This window comes from Mobula birostris, chromosome 2, assembly GCF_030028105.1.
Source record: "Mobula birostris isolate sMobBir1 chromosome 2, sMobBir1.hap1, whole genome shotgun sequence".
Lineage (NCBI taxonomy): Eukaryota > Metazoa > Chordata > Chondrichthyes > Myliobatiformes > Myliobatidae > Mobula > Mobula birostris.
The window spans coordinates 29,803,068-29,823,936 of NC_092371.1; the positions used below are offsets into that span (position 1 = coordinate 29,803,068).

Here is a 20,869-nt window from a genome sequence, read left to right on the forward strand (position 1 = left end):
GAATACCTACTTTGATAATACCATTTTCTTTGAATTTTAAACTTTGAACAAATCTTGTAAATTCACCATGAAATCTGCTGGGTAATTATAAAAAAGATGAACTGCCTCAGTAATATCCTTTAGGGGAAAGGAACCAACTCTCTCCACATAGTTTGTCTAATAACTATCCAACCACACTGGCTGACTCCCAACGTCCTTAGAGCTTACAATCAATTCTGCTTGCATTGTCCCAATTCTGAAAACAATTCAATATAAAAGATTTCTTACGTAGACCAGCTGAGAGGTCTTAGAGTGCTTTCCATACAGTGGTATAGGGTAGGTGAGTGGAGAGCTGTAAGTAAAAGTAGATTCAAGAAACCTTGAGGTCCTGTGCATCCTGTTGCTGTGGACATTTACCAAATGTTTGTGCAGTTTCCCTGAGCTGTAAGTCCATCTGGCTGATAAACCCAGTTTCCTGGTGAGTCAGAGGTATTCATAGCAGGGAGAAGGAACATACAATCTGATCCCTGACTTCCTACGGAAAGGGATAAGACTTTGATTTCCACCCATCAATTCTTGTGAGATGGGGTGTGATCGGGAAGGAAATGTAAGGGCTGGAGGAACTCTAAGCAGAAGCCTCCGACGTAACAGCACTTACTGAGCTTCCAAAGATGCTGCCATTCAACTGATTCAAGAACCTAAAAGTACAGGAATTAAGGCTATGAGCTTCCTAAAGGCCCTGTGAGTCTGCTCAGCTATTCAATAAGCTTGTGTCTAATCTTAGAGATCAAAGTAAATTTATTATCAAAGGACAGTTATGCTACATTGAGATTCATTTGCTTGCACGCATTTGCAAGACACAAAAGAAATACTGTACAACAGAATTTCTGAAAATCTATACATAACCAGACAAAGACTGACACACAACCAATATGTAAAAGAAGATAAGCTCTGCAAATAAAAAAGTACTGAGAACATGAATTGTAAAGATTCATTAAAAGTGAATCTGTAGTTTGTAGAATCAGTTTAGAGGAGTGGTGATTGAAGTTACCCATGTCGATTCTGGAGCCTGATGATTATCGGGTTCTTGAATCTGATGGTGCGGGACCCAAGACCCTTGGCCATCCTGCGTGATGGTGGTAGTGTGAAGAGGGCATGGCCTGGATGCTGGAGGACTTTGATGATAGATGCTGTTTTCTTGCGGCAAACAACAGAAATCTCAGCCTCATTTTATTAACTTGCCTGATTCCCATAATCCTATAGTCCAAAAACCTGCCCATCTCTTTTTTATATTTTCAATTACCACAGCTTCACAGACTGTTAGGGTAGAGAATTCCAGATTTACAGCCTTTAAGAGAAGAAATTTCAGTTTGTTCGTTTGTTCTTATAAATTACTCATTAGTTTGAGATTCCTCACCGAGGGGAAACTTACTTTCCCAGGTCAGGAAAAAATTTAAACGGCAAAGAAGAATCAATCAGATTGGTTTGTCACCAGATCCACACCATTCTGGCTAATTATCTTCTAACATTAACAAGCATAACATCTATCACCTCAGCAAAGTTCCCCAGGAAACTAAATTTGGGCAAAAAAAAATCCAGCTCGTGCAGGTGATGTCCACAAGCCAAGGATGATTTAATTGTGTTCTCTATACCTACACCTCATAACCACTCCAAAAGATCCCCTTCCTCACTGGAAGATGCTGGTGATAAATCCATAGGTCTAAACTTGTCCCTATTGTGTAAATTCAATAGTTTAATTGTTGGTCAACAGCTCTAACAGTCTGTAAAAGACCAACAGTTGAGACTAATCTTGTCCTCTTTTGAAAACTATACATTATAAACTGCATTCTTGAATTGGCATGGACAGAGATTCAGTAAATAGCCACCAAAGTAGAATTGGAAACTGTTTGCAGAGGATACAGAAAGACCAGTGGAGTGGGATTAGCTAAGTAGCTCTTAATATAGGCTACCACACTTCCAAAATACTGTACTTTCCAACAGAACTATCAGGCAAGTAACGAACATCAAGAACCCCATCCTAATGAGTGTAAACTCAACCCCGTCTGTGATTTGTTTATACACCAACAGTGTATACATCTGTGAAGTGTTACTCCATCCTGATCCTTCACCGTGTGCCAAGGGAGTCAGAAGGAATGAACTGGGAATGGGAGAGTGAAGTGGAAAAGGACTTACTATCTATTCAGTGGAAGTGGCATTGGTGGCAGGGCTGGTATATTATTTTCCCCCCGCCTAACTTCCCTTGAGATGCCTTCTTGAGCTGTTACAACTTTAAATTTCTGAAAATACTTAGAATCAAGCTATTGCATATATTCTAAGCATTCATTACGTATTTTCCCAACAGTGAATGAAATATACTTACTTGTCTCGGAGTATCACGCCTTCGATACATGCACCAAAGAGAATAATACTGGTCACATCTGTGATGGATTGTGAAGGATTAAAGCAGTGAAGGACTAAAGTTGATTCTTCACTAAAATAATGACCCCCAGTAGATCGTTAGGCTGTGTTGGTTGTTAACACAAACAACACAGTTCACTGTATGTTTCGATGTATATGTGACAAATAAAATGAATCGGATGAATAGAGTGATCTGTGTCTTTCTGGATTCCCTTCAAAAGGGTCTCTTTACTTTCCCTTTTCAATAGGGCTTATGGATGATGTATTTGTGACAGAGAGACTGTCTACATCATCTGTTTGATTTGGCAGTTATTTTAGTTGTTGAGAATATCGTGACCACACATCAGCCCTCTTCTAGACATATTGTGCCATCTATTGGGTCATTTATTGGGCACTTTTATTATTCTACTAGATATTGCAAGGAGTCTCGGCCTGAAACATCAACTGTTCGTTTACCTATATAGATGCTGCCTGACCTGCTGAGTTCCTCCAGAATTTTATGTGCATTGACCCAGATTTCCAGTTTCTTTAGAATGTCTTGTGTCTGTGTCTATATTTGAAACTAATGACCTTTGTAAAGGCTCAGGGCATTGGTATCCTTTGAAGACAGAGCCACCTTGCTGCTGAAAGTGCTTTGGTTCCACTTGGCCTTTTGTTAGGATGGCAGGATTGAGATCGGCAACTGCTGTACCACTATGGTGTCCATGATCATAAAAGAGAAAGCACTCATGGTTTTCCTAGTGCCAAGGTAAAGAACATAATGTAACATGGAATAAGGGCCAGTCAAAAAGTGTAAACTATCATTAAAGTGAAGTGATCAATGCAGGTCTGACTTCACAGCTGACTGTAAGGCTTTTCATCCATTGGAAAATAGGGATGGTAGACAATCACAATTCAGGCTTCCTGGTTTCACCTGAATTTTAGGATTAATCTGTCGCTTTGTGTACACAGTTGGTCTTGCAGCATTTAACAGCTTTCTCCTCTGAAAATCTTCTTGAAGACTAATCATTAAATTTTTTTGCCTTTGTGTTTTGCGAGTTTAACTTGACCGCCTGTACATCTGTAACCTCAAGTAACACAGATGAACTCCCACTCATCCATTACAAAATCATTGACCTATAGCTTTAGCCCACTATTTTGTCTTGGCAATAACTTGCATTATTTCTGCAAGAGGATGGAAGTATGTACAGGAGCTGCAAAGCTCTTTTGGAGACTTGTTGCTTTGGTGTAGGAAATTCCTCCTCATCTCCTTTCTGAATGGACGCCCTCTGTTCTGAAGTTGTGCCCTCTGGTGCTAGACTATAGGAAACATTCTCTCCATATCCACTCTATCTCGGCCTTTAAACATCTGACATGAGATCACCCCTCATTTTTCTAAACTCCAGCAAGTACAGGCCCAGAACCAGAACCATCAATTGCTCCTCATATGATAAGCCTTTCATTACCAGAATAATTTTCATGAACCTCCTTTGAATTCTCTCCAATGTCAGGACATCCTTTCTTTGATAAGAGACCCAAAATTGCTCATAATACTCCATGCAAGGCCTCACCAGTGCTTTATAAAGCCTCAACATTATGTCTTTGCTTTTATATTCTACTCCTCTTGAACTGAACGCTAACCTATATTTGCCTTCCTCACCACAGATTCGACCTGCAAATTAGCCTTCAGGGAATTCTGCATGAGGACCCCATGTCCCTTGGTACATCGGAGTTTTGAATTTTCTCCCCGTTTAGTAAATAGCCTGCACTTCTTTTCTTTCTACTAAGGTTCATGACCATACACTTCCTGACACTATATTCCATTTGCCACTTCTTTGCACATTCTCTTAATATTAGTCCTTCTGCAGCCTCCCTGTTTCCTCAGCACTACCTGCCCCTCCACCTATCTTCATATCGTCCACAAAATCATCAATTCCATCATCCAAATCATTGACATACAACATAAAAAGAAGTGGTCTCAACACTGAGCACTGTGGGACACCACTAGTCACCAGCAGCCAATCAGAAAAGGCTCCCTTAATTCCCAAATTTGCCTCATGCCAATCAGCCAATGCTCTATCCATGCCGGTATCTTTCCTGTAATACCATGGGCTCTTATCTTGTTTTGCAGTCTTGTGTGGCACCTTGTCAATGGCCTTTTGAAAATCAAAGTACACAACATCCACAGATTCTTCTGCTTACTATTTTGTCAAAGAATTTCAACAGATTTGTCAGGCAAGATTTTCCCTTCAGGAAAAAATGCTGACTTTGGCCTATTTTATCATTTGCCTCCAAGTATCCCAAAAAAACATTTGTAACAATTGACTCCAACATCTTCTCAACCACTGAGGTAATTCTAACTGGCCTATCAGTTCCTTTCTTCTGTCTCCCTCTCTTCTTGAAGTGTGGAATGACATTTACAAGTTTCCATTCTTCTGAAACCATGCTAGAATCTAGTGACTATTGAAAGATCATTATTTTTGCCTTCACAATTTCTTCAGCTACCTCTTTCAGAACCCGTGAGTGTAGTCCATCTGGTCCGGACAACTTAACTACCTTTAGACCTTTTAGTTTCCAAAGCGCCTTCTCCCTAGTAATAGCAACTGCACTCACTTCTGCCCCCTGATGCTGTTGAATTTCCAGCATTTTTCTAGTGCCTTTCTCAGTGAAGATTGATGCAAAATACTTATTCAGTTCATCTGCATTTCCTTGTTCTTCATTACTACCTCTCCAGCATTATTATCTAATATCTACCTTGCTTCTAATTTACTCTTTATAAATCTAAACAAACTTTTGGTATCCTCTGATATTATTGGCTAGCTTACCTTCATATTTCATCTTTTCACTCCTTATGGCTTTCTTAGTTGCCTTCTATTGGTTCTTAAAATATAAGCTTCCTAATCCTCTAACTTCCCACTATTTTTTGCTCCATTAAATGTCTTCTCTTTTATCTTTATGCTGTCTTTGACTTTTATTTCCCTTCTTGTATCTATCCTTCACCTTCTAAATTGTTCCCAGAACTCCGGCCATTGCAGCTCTGCCATCATCTCTGCTAGTGTCCCCTTCCAATCAACTTTGGCCAGCTCCTCTCTCATGCCTCTGTAATTCTCTTTATTCCACTGTAATACTGATACATCTGAATTTAGCTTCTCCATTCAAATTGCAGGGTGGATCCTATCATATTATGATTACTGCCTCCTAAGGGGTTCTTTATCTTAAGCTCCCTAATCAAATCTGCTTCATTACACCACATGCACTCCAGAATCGCTGATCCCCTATTAGGCTCAAACACAACCTGCTCTAAAAAGCTATCTCATAGGCATTATCTAAATTCTCTCTCTTGGGATCAGAAATCAGCACCAACGTGATTTTTCCAATCTATCTGCATATTGAAGTCCCCCATAACTATTGTTTCCTTTTTGACATGCATCTTCTACCTCCTGTTGTAATTTATATCCCACATCCTGGCTGCTGTTGGAGGCCTGTATATAACTCCCATGAGGGTCTTTTTACCCTTGAAGTTACTTAACTCTACCCTCAATGGTTCTACATCTTCTGATCCTATGTCACCTCTTTCTAAGGATTTGATTTTTTTTTACCAACAAAGCCACACAACCCCCTCGGCCTACCTGCCTAGCCTTTTGATACAATGTGTATCCTTGGATGTTAAGTTCCCAACTATAATCTTCTTTCAGCCATGACTCAGTGATGTCCACATCGTCATAACTGTCAGTCTCTAATTGCGCTACAAGATTCTGTATACTGTGTGCATTCAACTATAACATCTTCAGTCCTGTATTCATCAACCTTCTCAATTTTGTCTCCCTGTTATGTTGCAACTCAGTCCACGAACTGCAATTTTGTTCCATCATCTGCCTGTCCTTCCTGATAGTCTCACTATACACTGCCTCTGCTTGTATACCAACTTCCCTATCCTCAGTGCTATCACTTGGTTTCCCATCTCCCTGCCAGATTAGTTTAAACCCTCCCTAACAGCTCTAGCAAATCTGCTGGCAAAAATATTTTCTTCTATGGGTTCTGGTGTAGCTCATCCCTTTTAGACAGGTCTTAACTTCCCCAGGAGAGATCCCAATGATCCAGAAAGCTGAAACCCTGCCCCCTGCCAGGTCATGTGAATGGAAATTATAAATATAAAGTTATAAAACTTTAAAAAAGTTATAAATAATAAAATAATAAATATTTTAAATAATTCTTCTCCATTTCTAAGAAACTATCAGAAGGAAGGTTAAGTTTTATATTGGGTGAATTGAATTAATCTGTTTCTAATATCTAATATCTGGTTTCAGATTTTTTTCTCATACATCCTACTAATTAATTTAATATTTCCTGCATTAAAGCAGCCTCCAGGCACTTTAATTAAAATTCTTTTTTGTCAGCTACTGTGATTAATAACGATGTGGGAACTATTAATTCTTTCCACACTACAAGAACAAATCATTAGGATCACCTTACTATGTTACACAGTACGAGAGAAAAGGATACAGACTGTCGAAGTTGTTGCAATCGCCATGATCGTGCCAACTGGAATAGACTTTTGGGCATCTCTGAGATCTCCAGATCGATTTGAACCGGCCATGATTCCTAGGAGAAATGAGAGTGCATAACAAGGATTGTGCAAGGTGCCAGTGACTTAAGACCCGTATCTCAAACCACCTTCCTGTAGGCTGATTTTAGGAAGTTGAATAAACAATCTTTCCATGAAGAAAAATGTTGCTAAAGGAAGAAAAATCAAGTAATATAAAGGGGAGGGGGAAAAAACTATGTTTTCACAAGACTCTCCAAGACTTGACTGAGTACTAATTTACTACTACGGGGAATTCTTGTTGCCTAAACAGTAAAAAAGTAAGTTTACTTTCAAAGTTTTGGTTTGAATTAAGAATAAAGTGTTTCTAATTATCTCCAAGAAATAACTGGTTATATTTAAAAAGTAACCAAATAGTCTAAAAAAATAAGTATGAATCAGTTATACTGAGGGCTTGAGGTCTGAACAGGATATCTGTCACATTTTTCATCTTCTTTCAGAAAGAAATCTCAAAAGCACAAGACCAGTGATCTTACTAAGCAGCATATTCACTTTGCTCAACCTGCTTATCTCAAAATACGAAACAATAATGAATATCAGTGGATCTTCTTAGTTACACAAGCAAACTGAGGAAAGGTCCTGATAATCCATCATAACTTTTGTGAAAGTGGATTTACTAACCTTCCAACTGGGAACTTTGGGCCCCTGACTAAATCCCTGGGTTTCATGCGAAATATTTCACTGCCTGGCTGGCTGTACTGCCTTTTTAAGGAACTTCCTGTGGGCAAGATCAAACGATTGTGCATTTCCCTACAAGATGGAATGAAGTGCTCAGTGACTGTGAAAAAGCCGAATAAATTACCTGACATAAAGAATTCACAGATCAACAACTAAATACTCACTTCATTAACAATTTAACTGCTTATTATTTCAATGTTATTTTGTTAAAGAAAATGTGATGGTGCTTTGCCTCACAAATCCAACATTTTAAACTAACACCCTTTTGCATATACACTCCACGGCCACTTCATTAAGTACAGGTGTGGAACCCCTTGTGGTCTTCAACTGCTGTAGCCCATTCACTTCAAGGTTTGATATGTTGTGTATTCAAGATCCTCTCCAGCCCACCACTGCGTGGTTACTTGAGTTACTGTCATCTCCCTGTCAGCTTGAACCATTCTCCTCTGACCTCTCTCGTTAACAAGGTGTTTCCACCCACAGAACTGCCACTCATTGGAAGTTTTTCATTTTTCGCACCATTCAAAGGTTCAAAGGTTCAACTTAATGTTAGAGAAATGTATACAATATACATCCTGAAATGCTTTTTCTTCACAAAACATCCACGAAAACAGAGAAGTGCCCCAAAGAATGAGCAACAGTTAAACGTGAGAACCCCAAAATCCACCCCCACCCAGCTCCCCCCTCCCGCACATAAGCTCTCTGTAAACTCCAGAGACTGTTGTGTGTGAAAATCCCAGGAGATCAGCAGTTTCTGAGATACTCAAATCACCCTGTCTGGCACCAACAATCATTCCATGGCCCAGGTCACTTATATCTCATTTCTTTCCCGTTCTGATGTTTGGTCTGAACCTCTTTTTTTTGTAATTCAAATTTTTATTATTATTTATTCTTATTTTACAAAGCAGCACAGCATGTCACCGAGCAGGTAGAGTACAGCATATTTACACAGCCATCCCGTGACAGGAAAACAAGTAAAACTTAGAAAAGAAAGAAATTCTAATTTAAGCTTAAATTAACATACAACCAAAATTGATTGGTTTGAACCTCTTGACTGTGTCTGCATGCTTTAATGAATTGAATTGCTGCCACATGAATGGCTGATTAGATATTTGCATTAACGAGCAGGAGTACAGGTGTACCTAGTAAAATGGCCACTGAGTATACTTTCTGTGAAGAAAATGATTTAAAAAAAAGTCCTGTTAATGTCATTTCTTTCAAGCAAAACTCTGCAAACTCTACTAAATCCAAATGAATCCATGTCTAGGCATCATTGAAATTTGGGAGCAGTCGCTGACTCCGTGCGTAAATGTGGAACTTTAATTATAGTTATTACTAATATTTATATTATTATTATGTTAATATTATTAATAATTATTAAATAATTCCAATCAACTGGTGAATGTTCTTGTAAAACACTATCAAAGGAGGCATCTATATGTGAAGCAACAGTTTTTTTGCCAGCAGCCAATTGTTCACTCTAAGAGTGTGGGTAGAAACTAAAGATGACTAATTCGCAGTAATCAGATCAATTGCTATGTGGATCGGGCACCCAGTGAAGCAAATCAAGGTCTCATGAATAACAGAGCTGGAGACCTAGAAATTCTGATATGTGGATGAATTACATCCAGTTACAAAAGCTAATTGCTTCCATCATCCTCTGGTTGCATATCAAGTCCCACTATGCAGTGTATCTGCAACTATGTTCAAAAAGATGCAGTAAGATCTTAAGTTAAGATCCTCTCCCAATCACCCATCCCCTCCTGAACAACTAACAGCGTGATTGTGCAAATCCACTTCTCAGATTTAGACCACAAAACCTTAAAACATAGGAGCAGAGTTAGGTCATTCTATCCATCGAGTCTGCTCCACCATTTCCCTCTCAACCCCATTCCCCTGCCTTCTCCCAGTAACTCCTCATGCCCTGACTAATCAAGAACCTACCAGTCCCTGCCTTAAGTACACACAATGACCTGGCCTCCGCAGCCATCTGTAGTAATGAATTCATCAGATTGACAACTCTCTGGCTAAAGAAATTCCTCCTCATCTCATTTCTAAGTGTCCGTCCCTCTGTTCCCCACTATAGGAAACATCCTCTCCACATCCACTCTATCTAGGCCTTTCAACATTTGATAGGTTTCAATGAGATCGCCCCTCATTCTTCTAAATTCCAGAAAGTACAGGCCCAGAGCCATCAATTGCCCCATATCCGATAAGCCTTTTATTCCTGTAATCATTTTCGTGAACTGCCTTTGAACCCTCTCTAATGACAGCACATCCATAAGGGGCCAGAAACTGCTCACAATACTCCAAGTGAGACTTCACCAGTGCCTCAACATTACACCCTTGCTTTTATGTTCTCGTCCTTTTGAAATAAATGCTGACATCACAATTGCCTCCTCACCACCGACTCAAACTTCAAGTTAACCTTCAGGGAATCCTGCACGAGGATTTTCCCAAGTCCCTTTGCACCTCTGACTCTTGAATTTTCTCCCCATTTAGGAAATAGTCCATCCTTTTATTCCTTCTACCAAAGTGCATGAACATAGACTTCCTGACACTGTATTCCAACTGCCACTTCTTTGCCCATTCTCCTAATCTGTCTAAGTCCTTCTGCAGTCTCCCTGCTTCTTCAATATGATCTACTTCCCCACCTATCTTTATATCATCTGCAAACTTGGTCACAAACCACCAATTCTGTCATCCAAATCATTGACATACAACGTAAAAAGAAAAGGTCCCAGAACTGACTCCTGTGGAACATGACCAGTCACCAGAGGCCATACGGAAATGGCTCCCTTTATTCCCACTTTTTACCTCCTGCCAATCAGCTAATGCTCTATCCATGCTAGTAACTTTCCTACAAACAGGGATCTTAATTTGTTAAGTAGCCTCATTTGCAGCAGCTTGTCAAAGACCTTCTGAAAATCCAAGTACACAACATCCAGTGATTCTCCTTTGTCTGTACTAATTATTATTTCCTCAAAGAATTCTAACAGATTTATCAGGCAAGATTTTCCCTTAAGGAAACCATGTTGACTTTGGTCTTTTTTATCAAGTGCCTCCAAGTACCCTGAAACCACATCCTTGACAATCGATTCCGGTATCTTCCCAACTACTGAGCTCAGACTAATTGGCCTATAATTTCCTTTCATCTGACTCCCTCCCTTTCTGGAGAGTGGAGTGACATTTGCAAGTTTCCAGTCCTCTGGAACCATTCCAGAATCTAGTGATTCTTGAAAGATCATTACTGATGCCTCCCCGATCTCTTCATCCACCTCTTTCAGAACCCTGAGGTGTAGTCCATCTGGTCCAGTTTCCCAGGCACCTTCTCCCTAGTAATAATAATTGCACTCACTTCTGCCTACTGACATTCTTGAACTTCTGGTATACCTGCTAATGTCTTTCACACTGAAATCTGATGCAACATATTTATTCACTTAATCTACCATTTTCTTATCTCCCATTTCTACTTCTCCAGAGTCATTTTCCAGTCATCCAGTATCTACTCTTGCCTCTCTTTAACTCCTTATATATCTAAAATAAACCTTTAGTGTCCTCTTTAATATTATTGGCTAGGTTACCTTCATATTTCATCTTTACCCCCTTTTGGCTTTTTTAGTTGTATTATAAATTGGTGTAATTCATTGTCCACTTGAATCATTTATTTTTTAAATAAAAATATTTACCGGCATTGTATCGCACCCCTCTCACCCAATGAGCTTGTACCATCTAATTGTATCCATGCAACCAATTAACCTTCTAACCCGCATGTCTTTGGAATTTGGCAGGAAATTGGACCACACAGCCACAGGGAGGATGTACAAACTCCTTACAGTAATTAAACCCAAGTCACTGGCATTGTAACAGTGCTACACTAGCCACTACACTATTGTGCCACCCCAGAATTATCCAGAACTGTTTTCCTATAGCCTCCATCCCAACTATCTGATGTTATGAGTGATGTTCTTGGTAACTACTGAGACCTTTCATCAGGACTGGAAAGGAAGGGGGAAGAAGACAGAATGAGAAGGTGGGGAGAGGGGAAGGAGTACAAGCTGGAAGGTTATTGGTGAAGTCAGGGGGATGGGGGATGGAGGAACGAATACAAGGTAGAAAGTGATAGGTGAAGCCAGGTCAGTAAGGGAGGGGGGAATGAAGTGGGAAGTTGGGAGGTGATAGGTGGAAAAGGTAAAGGGCTGAAGAAGATGGAAGTTGATAGGAGAGGAGAGTGAAACATGGGAGAAAGGGAAGGAGGAGAGGCAGCATGGGGAAGTGATAGGCAGGTGAGGGTAAGAGAAGAGGTAAGAGGGAAGCCAGAGTGGGGAATGGAAGAAGAGGCAAGGGGAAGGGGGTATAACTACTGGAAGTTAGAAAACTCAATCTTCATGTCATCAGGCTGGAGGCTTCCCAGACAGAATATGTTGCTCTTCCAACATGAGCGTGACCTCATTGTAGAGTAGAGGAGGCCATGGACCAGTGCATCGGAATGGGAATAGGAATTGGAAGTAAAATGGTTGGCCACCAGGAAATCCTGCTTGTTGTGGATGGAGTGAAGGTGCTCAACAAAGCACTACGTTGGGTCTCACTAATGGAGAGGAGGCTGCATTGGGAGCACCTGCTACAGCAGACAATCCCAGTAGTCTGGCAGGTGAAGTGTTGCCTCACCTTGGAAGGACTGTTTGAGGCCCTGAATGGAGGTGAGGGAGGAGGTGAATGGACAGATGTAGTGTTTCTTCTGCTTGCAGGTATGTGTCAGGAGGTAGATTAATGGGAAGGGATGAATAGACAAGGGAATCTCGGAGAGAGTGATCCCTGTGGATAGTGAAGAGTTGGGGTGGGGGTAGGTGAAGATATGTTTGGTGGTAGGATCCCAATGAAGAAGGCGGAAGTTGTGGAGAATGCGTTGGATGCGGAGGGTCATGGTAAGGACATGAGGAACTCAATCCCTGTTAAGGCAGTGAGAAGATGGGATGTGGCTGATTGTCTGGAAAATGGAGAAGATATGGGTGAGGCCAGCATTAATGATGGAGGAAGGGAAACTACACTATTTGAAGAAGGAGAACATCTCTGATATTTTGGAAAGGAAAGCCTCATCCTGGGAACACCTGCAGCAGAGACAAAGGAACTGGGAAAAGAGAATGACGTTTTTACTGGTGACAGGGTGGGAAGAAGTATAGTCAAGATAACTGTGAGAGCTGGTAGGTTTATAAAAGATGTTAGTAGTTTGTCCAGAGAGATGGAGACAGAGTGGTAAATGGGCTGGGGAGAAAGGTGTCAGAAATGGACCATGAATTTAGGTTAGGGGAAAAGTTGGAGGCAGTATGAGTTCATTGGAGATTTCTTTTCAGGTCTATTTATGAAGTACTAAGTATTTGTGTGGACCTAACCAAGTACTTCAGGTTTACCTGAACCACAAAGGGACACTGAATATCTGTTCACTTAATTTCTGCAGGATACAAGTTACACTTAAACCAGTTGAACACAAATTTCTGAGCGATAGAACCTAGTTTAGTGAGATACCGGCTCTAAGGTTGTCATAGCCGGGGGTGGTAGTGAGAATAAGCTCCCACTACCTATAAAGTGCTCCAAATGGCGTGTGTCTCTAACAGCCTCTGACAACCAAGTCCAACTCTTGGCTTTCACTTGTGGCTTAGCTACTAGGCACTGAGGAACTGTTTCTACTGACAAGAGAAGGGGCAAAGGTGGACCACTGGTGTCTCAAAACCAGTTGCTTTGGCAGGTGGGGCTTGTCAGCCTTGGACGGCAGCCCGTCTAGCAGAAGGAGAACTCTGATTATAAACCTCCGCTGCCTTGCGGCCATACCCACCCATGGGAAAGGCTTCGGGAATAAACCCCAAAGGAGAAATCTGGAGCCAGGGTCCCTAATACAGTTTGATATTGTTTACAACTTCACTCTGGCAACCTCTGTGACGACACTGGTGCCAAGCTGTGTTGGTGCATGCCCTTCCCTTGGACTACATCAGTGATGTGGAGAGGGGAATCCAGGGCGTGGGCAACATTCAGTTCTTTAAATCTTCCTGCCCAGGCTTGTGCCCTGGAGAGGACACAGTCCACTAGAGGTGCAAAGCCATGATCCCCTGGGATTCGACGGCTGCCTACTAGTGGGATACCAGAGAAGCACATTAGATTGTGTTACCGAAGGTATTTACAATGGCCAAAGAATCACTCATTTTTGGTTGCTTTTGATGTGGACTGGGAAAAACTTTCCTTATTAAGCTACTTTTGTCTCAAGCTGGAAGGCAAACATGATTGCCCCGGCTAAGCAATCAACAGCCGTTGCATCAACATTTCTGAAAGGGTGGTGGACTGGGGTTGGTGAAGTGGAATATACTGCACATTTGGCTTTTAAACTTCCTTGAGATTCAACAACTTTTGAGACTCCAATGTGTAACTCTGGTCAGGGAAACTACAAAAAAAAACATCCCAAAAGATGATTATAAATGTATTTTCTGGGATCTATCTACAAAGAAACTACTGATGAAATACATTGAACATTACAAGAGCGAGCTGCAGGATTTTGTCAAATGCGACCAGTAATTCCACGAGGCACTAAAGCAGAGGCATTGAGAGCCTGCATTGCAGCATGGTAATTTGGAAAATGTTAAACTAAGTTACACTTAGAAACCTAATCATGAGTGTAGCTGTCAGGTGATCCATCTTTGAGCGATTTTGCTTTGAATTTACTCAAATTAGGAAATGGAGCAATTAAACACGGAGACTTAATAGGAATGATTTTAATGAAATACCTGGGCCAAATTGTTATATCACTTCATGATCTGATACAAAGTGTTCCCAAATGTCACTTGACACTCCTTGAATTACCAGTGTTTCATGAAAGATCAATTTTAGCAATAAAAATTGAAGCAGCGCAGGCCGTGAATAAAAATCTTTTCTCGAACCTTCCCGGCCAACCTTTACAAAATAAATCTATTGACAGTGTGGCAGGTATTGATGAAGCTATAGGTGTTCCTGCTGAACTTTTAAACCTTCTGTTATCACTTGGTGTGCCATCACATAATCTTGAACAAGAGGGGCCTCAAGTTGTGCTGCTCAGGAGTTTGGATCCACCAACAGTTTGCAATAGCACAAGTTTGTCAATTCAAAAACTACTACTACATATAACTGAGGCTAGAGTAATGACCGAAAAAATATCTTCATCCAATGATACCAACGATCCCATCTGATCTACCATTTCAATGCAAGCAGCTTCAATTCTTTGTTCAACTGAGTTTTGTTATGACATTAACAAGATGTAGGGAAAATCATTAAATGTTGATGACCATAATCTTGAAACTCAGAAGTGTTCCTAAGGTGGCTACATGTTGGTTGTTCTAGGCTTGGATATAATAATAATCTAACCTTCTGGTAAGATGGTGGCACGTTCGATCACAGCGACTTCTATGGGGTCAACCAAAGGTGTTATTGTCCTTTCCAAATTTTTACACGGCAAAACCCTGCTGGTTATGAAGAACAAAGTACAGCAAGTGTACCCCATTAGCAAGTTGCTCGTTGGCAGAGAAAGTGAGGGATCTGGACTTGGTGCGGATCACGCTGCTGCCTGCGTCAGAGAGGTGTTGGAAGAGTCGGTGCATGAAGGAGGTGTGCAGCAAGTGATCGTCTTAGTCACTTTTCTTGTGATCGCAAGACCCTGTTGGACATTGTTAATGTAGAAGGCTGCAAGTCCCATTCACTGATTTATTGGTGGATGGCAGGGGCAGCTGTATGTCCTTGGTAGTAGTAAGGACTAGGCCTCAAGCCGTGGTGTCGCCTGTTTACAGCCACCCAGGAGAGGGACACCAGTGTCGGTGCAGTCCACTGGAAGTGACGTGACATGACAGTGATGGAGCTGATGCTGCCCCCCGGAGTTCGCTTGAAAGAAGATAAGCCATATTGTGTTTGACTGCAGATTTCTGCAACGTTCATGGACTCAGAGTTTTGGCCTGTATTTTTGTAGTATGACTGTGTTTTACTGATATCTTGCATGTGCTTGCTATCTTATATTGTGACTGTTGCTACTGTCTTTTGCACCTTGGTCCCAGACTAATGCTGTTTGGCTTGGCTGTATTCATGGGTATTCATTTCAAGATTTTAAGCATATTTATTATCAAAGAACGTATAAATTATACGGCCTTGAGATTTGCTTCTTTACAAGCAAGAAACCTGAAAGAACCCAATTTAAAAAAAAGACCAATACTCAATGCACAGAGAAAGGCAAACAACAGCAGCGAGCAATAACATTCTGAACCAAAATGAGTCCTCAGATCCGAACCCCAGGGCAGCCCTGAGTAGGCCCAATCCTCAGAATCAGTCCATCATATTAGTGAGCAAGGAGTGCAGCAGATGGGGCAGCCTCCAGAGCCTCAGCACCATGGAGAGAAGAGCCACCATTGCGGGAGAGTGAGGGAAATTGGTTCTCGCCTCCAATCCTGATGCCCTGTCTTTCTAGTATATTGTTCATATTGTCCATACGGCATATTGTACCTGGCACTAGAACCCGGGCACTGCTGCAGCCAAAGGCTTTGGGCCTAGAACACACTGCCCAGCAACTCACTCTGGGCCCAGCCCGAAGCTGCTCTTGATTCCTCCAAATCAGTTCGGCGCCCAGAGCAAACGGTGTATGGTTGAATGACAATTAAACTTGAACTTAACAGTTCAGCAGGGCTAGAGGGGCTGTAGAACCTGGTTCTGAGCTGTAGTGCTCTATGATTCTATACATTTTCATACTGGATTCAGAAAGAAAGAAATATAATGTATTCTGAAGCTTTTCAACATTGAAATCTATTTTATACAGTGTACATAGGTACATATCATCTTAAAATGAACTATGTGTAAATATTTATTTTCAGTGAGTATGTAATACTGGTAACCTTAAAATAGACGATGAATGCTAAGTGAGTGGTAGTGGATGATTGCTTATCAGACTGGAGGCCTGTGACTAGTGGTGTGCCTCAAGGATCTGTGCTGGGACTACTGTTGTTTGTTGTCTATATCAATGATCGAGATAATAATGTGATAAATTGGTTCAGCAAATTTGCTGATGACACTAAGATTGGAGGCGTTGTGGACAGCAAGGAAGGCTTTCAAAGCTTGCAGAGGGATCTAAGACCAACTAGAAAATGGGCCAGAAAATGGAAGATGGAACTTAATGCAGACAAGTGTGAGGTGTTGCATTTTGGAAGGACAAATCAAGGTAGGACATACACAGTAAATTTTAGGGCACTGAGGAGTGCGGAGGAACAAGGAGATCTGGGAGTTCAGATCATAATTCCCTGAAAATGGCATCACAGGTAGACAGGGTTGTAAAGAAGGCTTTTGGCATCTTGGCATTCATAAATCAAAGTATTGAGTATAGGAGATGGGATGCTATGGGGAGGTTGTATAAGACACTGGTGAGGCCAAATCTGGAGTATTGTGTACAGTTTTGGTCACCTAACTATAGGAAGGATATCAGTAAGATTGAAAGAGTGCAGAGAAGATTTACTAGGATGTTGCCAGGTCTTCAGGAGTTGAGTTACAGGGAAAGATTGAACAGGTTAGGACTTTATTCCTTGGAGCGTAGAAGAATGAGGGGAGATTTGATAGAGGTTTACAAAATTATGAGGGGTATAGACAGAGTAAATGTAAATAGGCTCTTTCCACTTAGATTAGGAGAGATAAATACGAAAGGACATAGCTTTAGGGTGAAAGGGGAAATGGAAAATTTTATTAAGTTAGCATATATCAACTTGTAATCAAACCTCCCACTCGCAGCACTCCTATGTAACTAGTTGTGGGTACATTACTTAGCACAGAGGTAACATGTGATGATTTGAATAAATTCAGTGACAGAATTATATGCCAAAATATGATAACTGATATTAATGGCACTGAAGGAAGCCATTTGGCCCACTTGCCCAGAAAGAACTTTCCATCTTAATCCCATTTTCAGCTCTTCTCCATTATGGCCTATCAAGTGTCATTGAAGTACACTTTAAAAATGTTCTGTTGAAAAATACATTTCATACTCCCACTGACCACCAGATTATGTTAAAAAATCCTCACCTCTCTACCTCCTAAACTTCTCAAATCTTGTTGAATGCTTTTAATTTTATTAATTTTTACTCTATTATGCCTGAAAGCCCAAGTGCTATCCATCAAGGGTAATTCTTCATCAGAAATACAATTCTTTTGTCCCATTGATTTCTGTTCAGTCTGTGCTATGAGGCTGTAAATTGTAGACTTGGTTATACTGTGTGGCTTCTCATTGTCCTCTCTCCCATGGTCTTCCTCCGGGAGTCTGGGTAATGAGATTGGTAGCCAAATGAATAGTGGAAAGTGTCACAAACAAGCCCCAGATTTATATTACATCAATACATTGAAGAGGAGTGATTGTACAAGGTAGGGAAAGAGGCCAAAGACTGATATCTGTTGTTTAACTCAGCTGAACTAAGGCCAGTTCACACTGTCTAACACATGTGACAGTGTGGTTAGAGAGAACATTATTCAAGGAAGAATAGTGTAGATTGAAGTGACTCTAGATTAATGGATTAATGTTCACATTCATATTGTTGGAATAGTAATCTAGGCTAATGATATAACATGTAAATTTATATCAATGTAATGTTCAAAACGAGACAATAAATCATTATACATGCATTCATTAAAAGTTAATCTAAAGTCATTTCAAACTTTGTACTTTATGCTAATAATTAAGAGACACGGAGTTACCAAATTGCTGACCTACCTCCGTCTGTCCACTCTAGCTACCTTGAGCTTTATGTTCAAACTGGGTGCACTGAAAGACTAAATTACCATGACACTAGCAAGAGGTTGCATTGGAGGTGCTATAAGATTTATAAAATAACTTTTTTTTTGGCCCCATTTTCCATGGACAATATTCCCTTTAGTCCTGTTGGGCTTGTTGCTCAACTGCTCTTGGGAGTATATAATATGATTTACATAAGATTTTTTAAAAATGCGAATGGAATGTAGGTCTTATGCAGGTCTATCAAACTTTCTTCTGGTTAAAAGATTGTACATAAATAGGCGGGAGATATGGGCACCATGGTTACGTATTAAAGGAACACCCTTTGAAGACCTTCATCTTCATACAGACTGTGCAAATCAAACAGGTAAAATACGTTAGAATTTACAGAATGCCTCCAGGACAATTTTCTTGAACTATATATCGTAGGACCAACTAGGCAGATGGCAATTTTAAGTATTCTCTTGTGGAATGAGGGAGGGATAATCAGTACAAAAGCACATAACTGCAGGTGTGGTGAATCTGAACTAATGAGAAAATTCTGCAAAATTTTAGCAGCTCATTTAGTAATCTGAAGGTAATAGATCTTCCAAGCTATGCTGATTACAGAATGACTGATTACAAATGTTGCCATTTGAGAGAGCAACAGGTGAGTCAGAAACGTGCGCCCTGAATGAGAGATAATATGACTGGTACAGATGAGCATATTAGGTGAATAGTTTGCCAGCCGATAAACAAAGGTAAACATTAAACAGTCTTAACATAGACATAGAAGGCAAGAGACCCAAGCTGCGATGATGTGGTGAACAGCGATGTGGCCAGAAAGAAAAGGATGAACGATCTGTGACAGGATTGGGCAGAAAGTACAAAAGGAAAGGCTTGTGATGTAACGCAGGCCGGCTTTTTGCCCTCAGGCTGGGTGAGACTCGAACTAGGGTGAAAAGAGAAATATTTAAGGGGAATCTGAGGGGGGACTTCTTCACTTCGCAGAGTGTGGAATGAGATGCCAGCAGAAGTGGTAGATGCAGGTTTAATTGTAACATTTAAGAGAAGTTTAGATAGGTACATGGAAAGGAGGGTCATGGAGGGCTATGGTGCTGATGCAGATAGATGGAACTAGTCAGAAGACCAGGCCAACACAAACTAGATGGGCCAAATGGACTGCTCTGTGTTCTAATCCCACTAAAGTGGCCACTGAGTGTATTTCTGTATGTTTGTGGTCTTCTGTTACTGTAGTGTAGACCGTCCATTTCAAGGTTTGGAGCTCTTCAGAAGAGCATCTCTGAACGCACACATTAAAGTGGATGGGCTACAGCAGCAGAAGACAACACTGGGTTCCACTCCTGTACCTAATAAAGTGGCCACTGAGCGTATGGTTAAGGATGCTAACTACCGAACACCATGACCTTGGGTTGATCGTCTTAATGATTAATGAGATACACATCAGCTTGTCGGCTTTCTAATTGATGACAGCCTGCAGCTAAATGAATACAGTACAATCACAACGCCCTCAGCTTAACGTAAAAATAATGTCCTGAAAATTAACTGCGGTCAGGTATTTAAAGCTACCCCCCAGCTACCATCCAGCACCAGGAATTATGAATTATCACTGAGCTGCGATTCCAGCAAGCTTCACCTCTGAAAGGTCCTTCAGGCAATTTAGTAATGCTCCCTTAATAATTGTTGTTTGTATTTTATGCATGTATATTTATTGTTATTAGTTTTGTAGGCTGCTACGATTTCCTTTGAGTTGGAGGAGGAGCCGGGAGTGAACTTTTGCTTTTGCTGCATGGACAGTGAGTGCTCATGTCATAAAGGTCATAAAAGACCTTTATACCATAAGACAAAGAGCAGAACTGGGCCATTTGGTCATTTGAATGTGCTCTGCCATTCCATCACGGCTGATTTGTTATCTCTCTTAACCCCATTCACCTGCCTTCTCCCCGTAACGTTCGCCTCTAATACTATCAAGAACCTATCAACCTCCACTTTTAAATATATCCAATGACTTCTCCTCCACAGCTCTTTATGGCAATGAATTCCACAGATTCACTAGCCTTGGGCTAAAGAAATTCCTTCTCATCTCTGTTCTAAATGGATGTCCTATTCTGAGGCTGTGCCCTCTGATCCTAGATCCTAAACATCCTCACCATGTCCACTCTAGCTAGGCCTTTCAATATTTGATAGGTTTCAATGAAATCCCCCCTCATTCTCCTAAATTCCAGTGAGTACAGGCCCAGAGCCATCAAACGATCCTCATGCGTTAATCCTTCCATTCCCGGAATCATTCTTGTGAACCTTCTCTGGACCCTCTCCACAGCCAGCACATCCTTTCTTGGATAAGGGGCTCAAAACTGCTCACAATACTCCAAGTGTGATCTCACCAATGCCTCAGCATTACATCCTTACATTTATCTCTAGTTCTCTCAAAATGAATGCTAACA

At 40.9% G+C, this 20,869-nt stretch overlaps 1 protein-coding gene across 1 annotated transcript in view; it reads right to left on the bottom strand.

Annotated features, from left to right (window-relative positions):
• The window catches only part of LOC140210509 (solute carrier family 12 member 5-like), a 347,453-nt gene that overhangs the window by 75,370 nt on the left and 251,214 nt on the right, over window positions 1–20,869 (bottom strand). The window contains exons 10-11 of the mRNA XM_072279513.1: window positions 6,880–6,978; window positions 2,360–2,417 (exon numbers count right to left, since the gene is read on the bottom strand). Coding sequence (XP_072135614.1) covers window positions 2,360–2,417; window positions 6,880–6,978 — 157 coding nt within the window. The remainder of the gene's footprint in view (window positions 1–2,359; window positions 2,418–6,879; window positions 6,979–20,869) is intronic.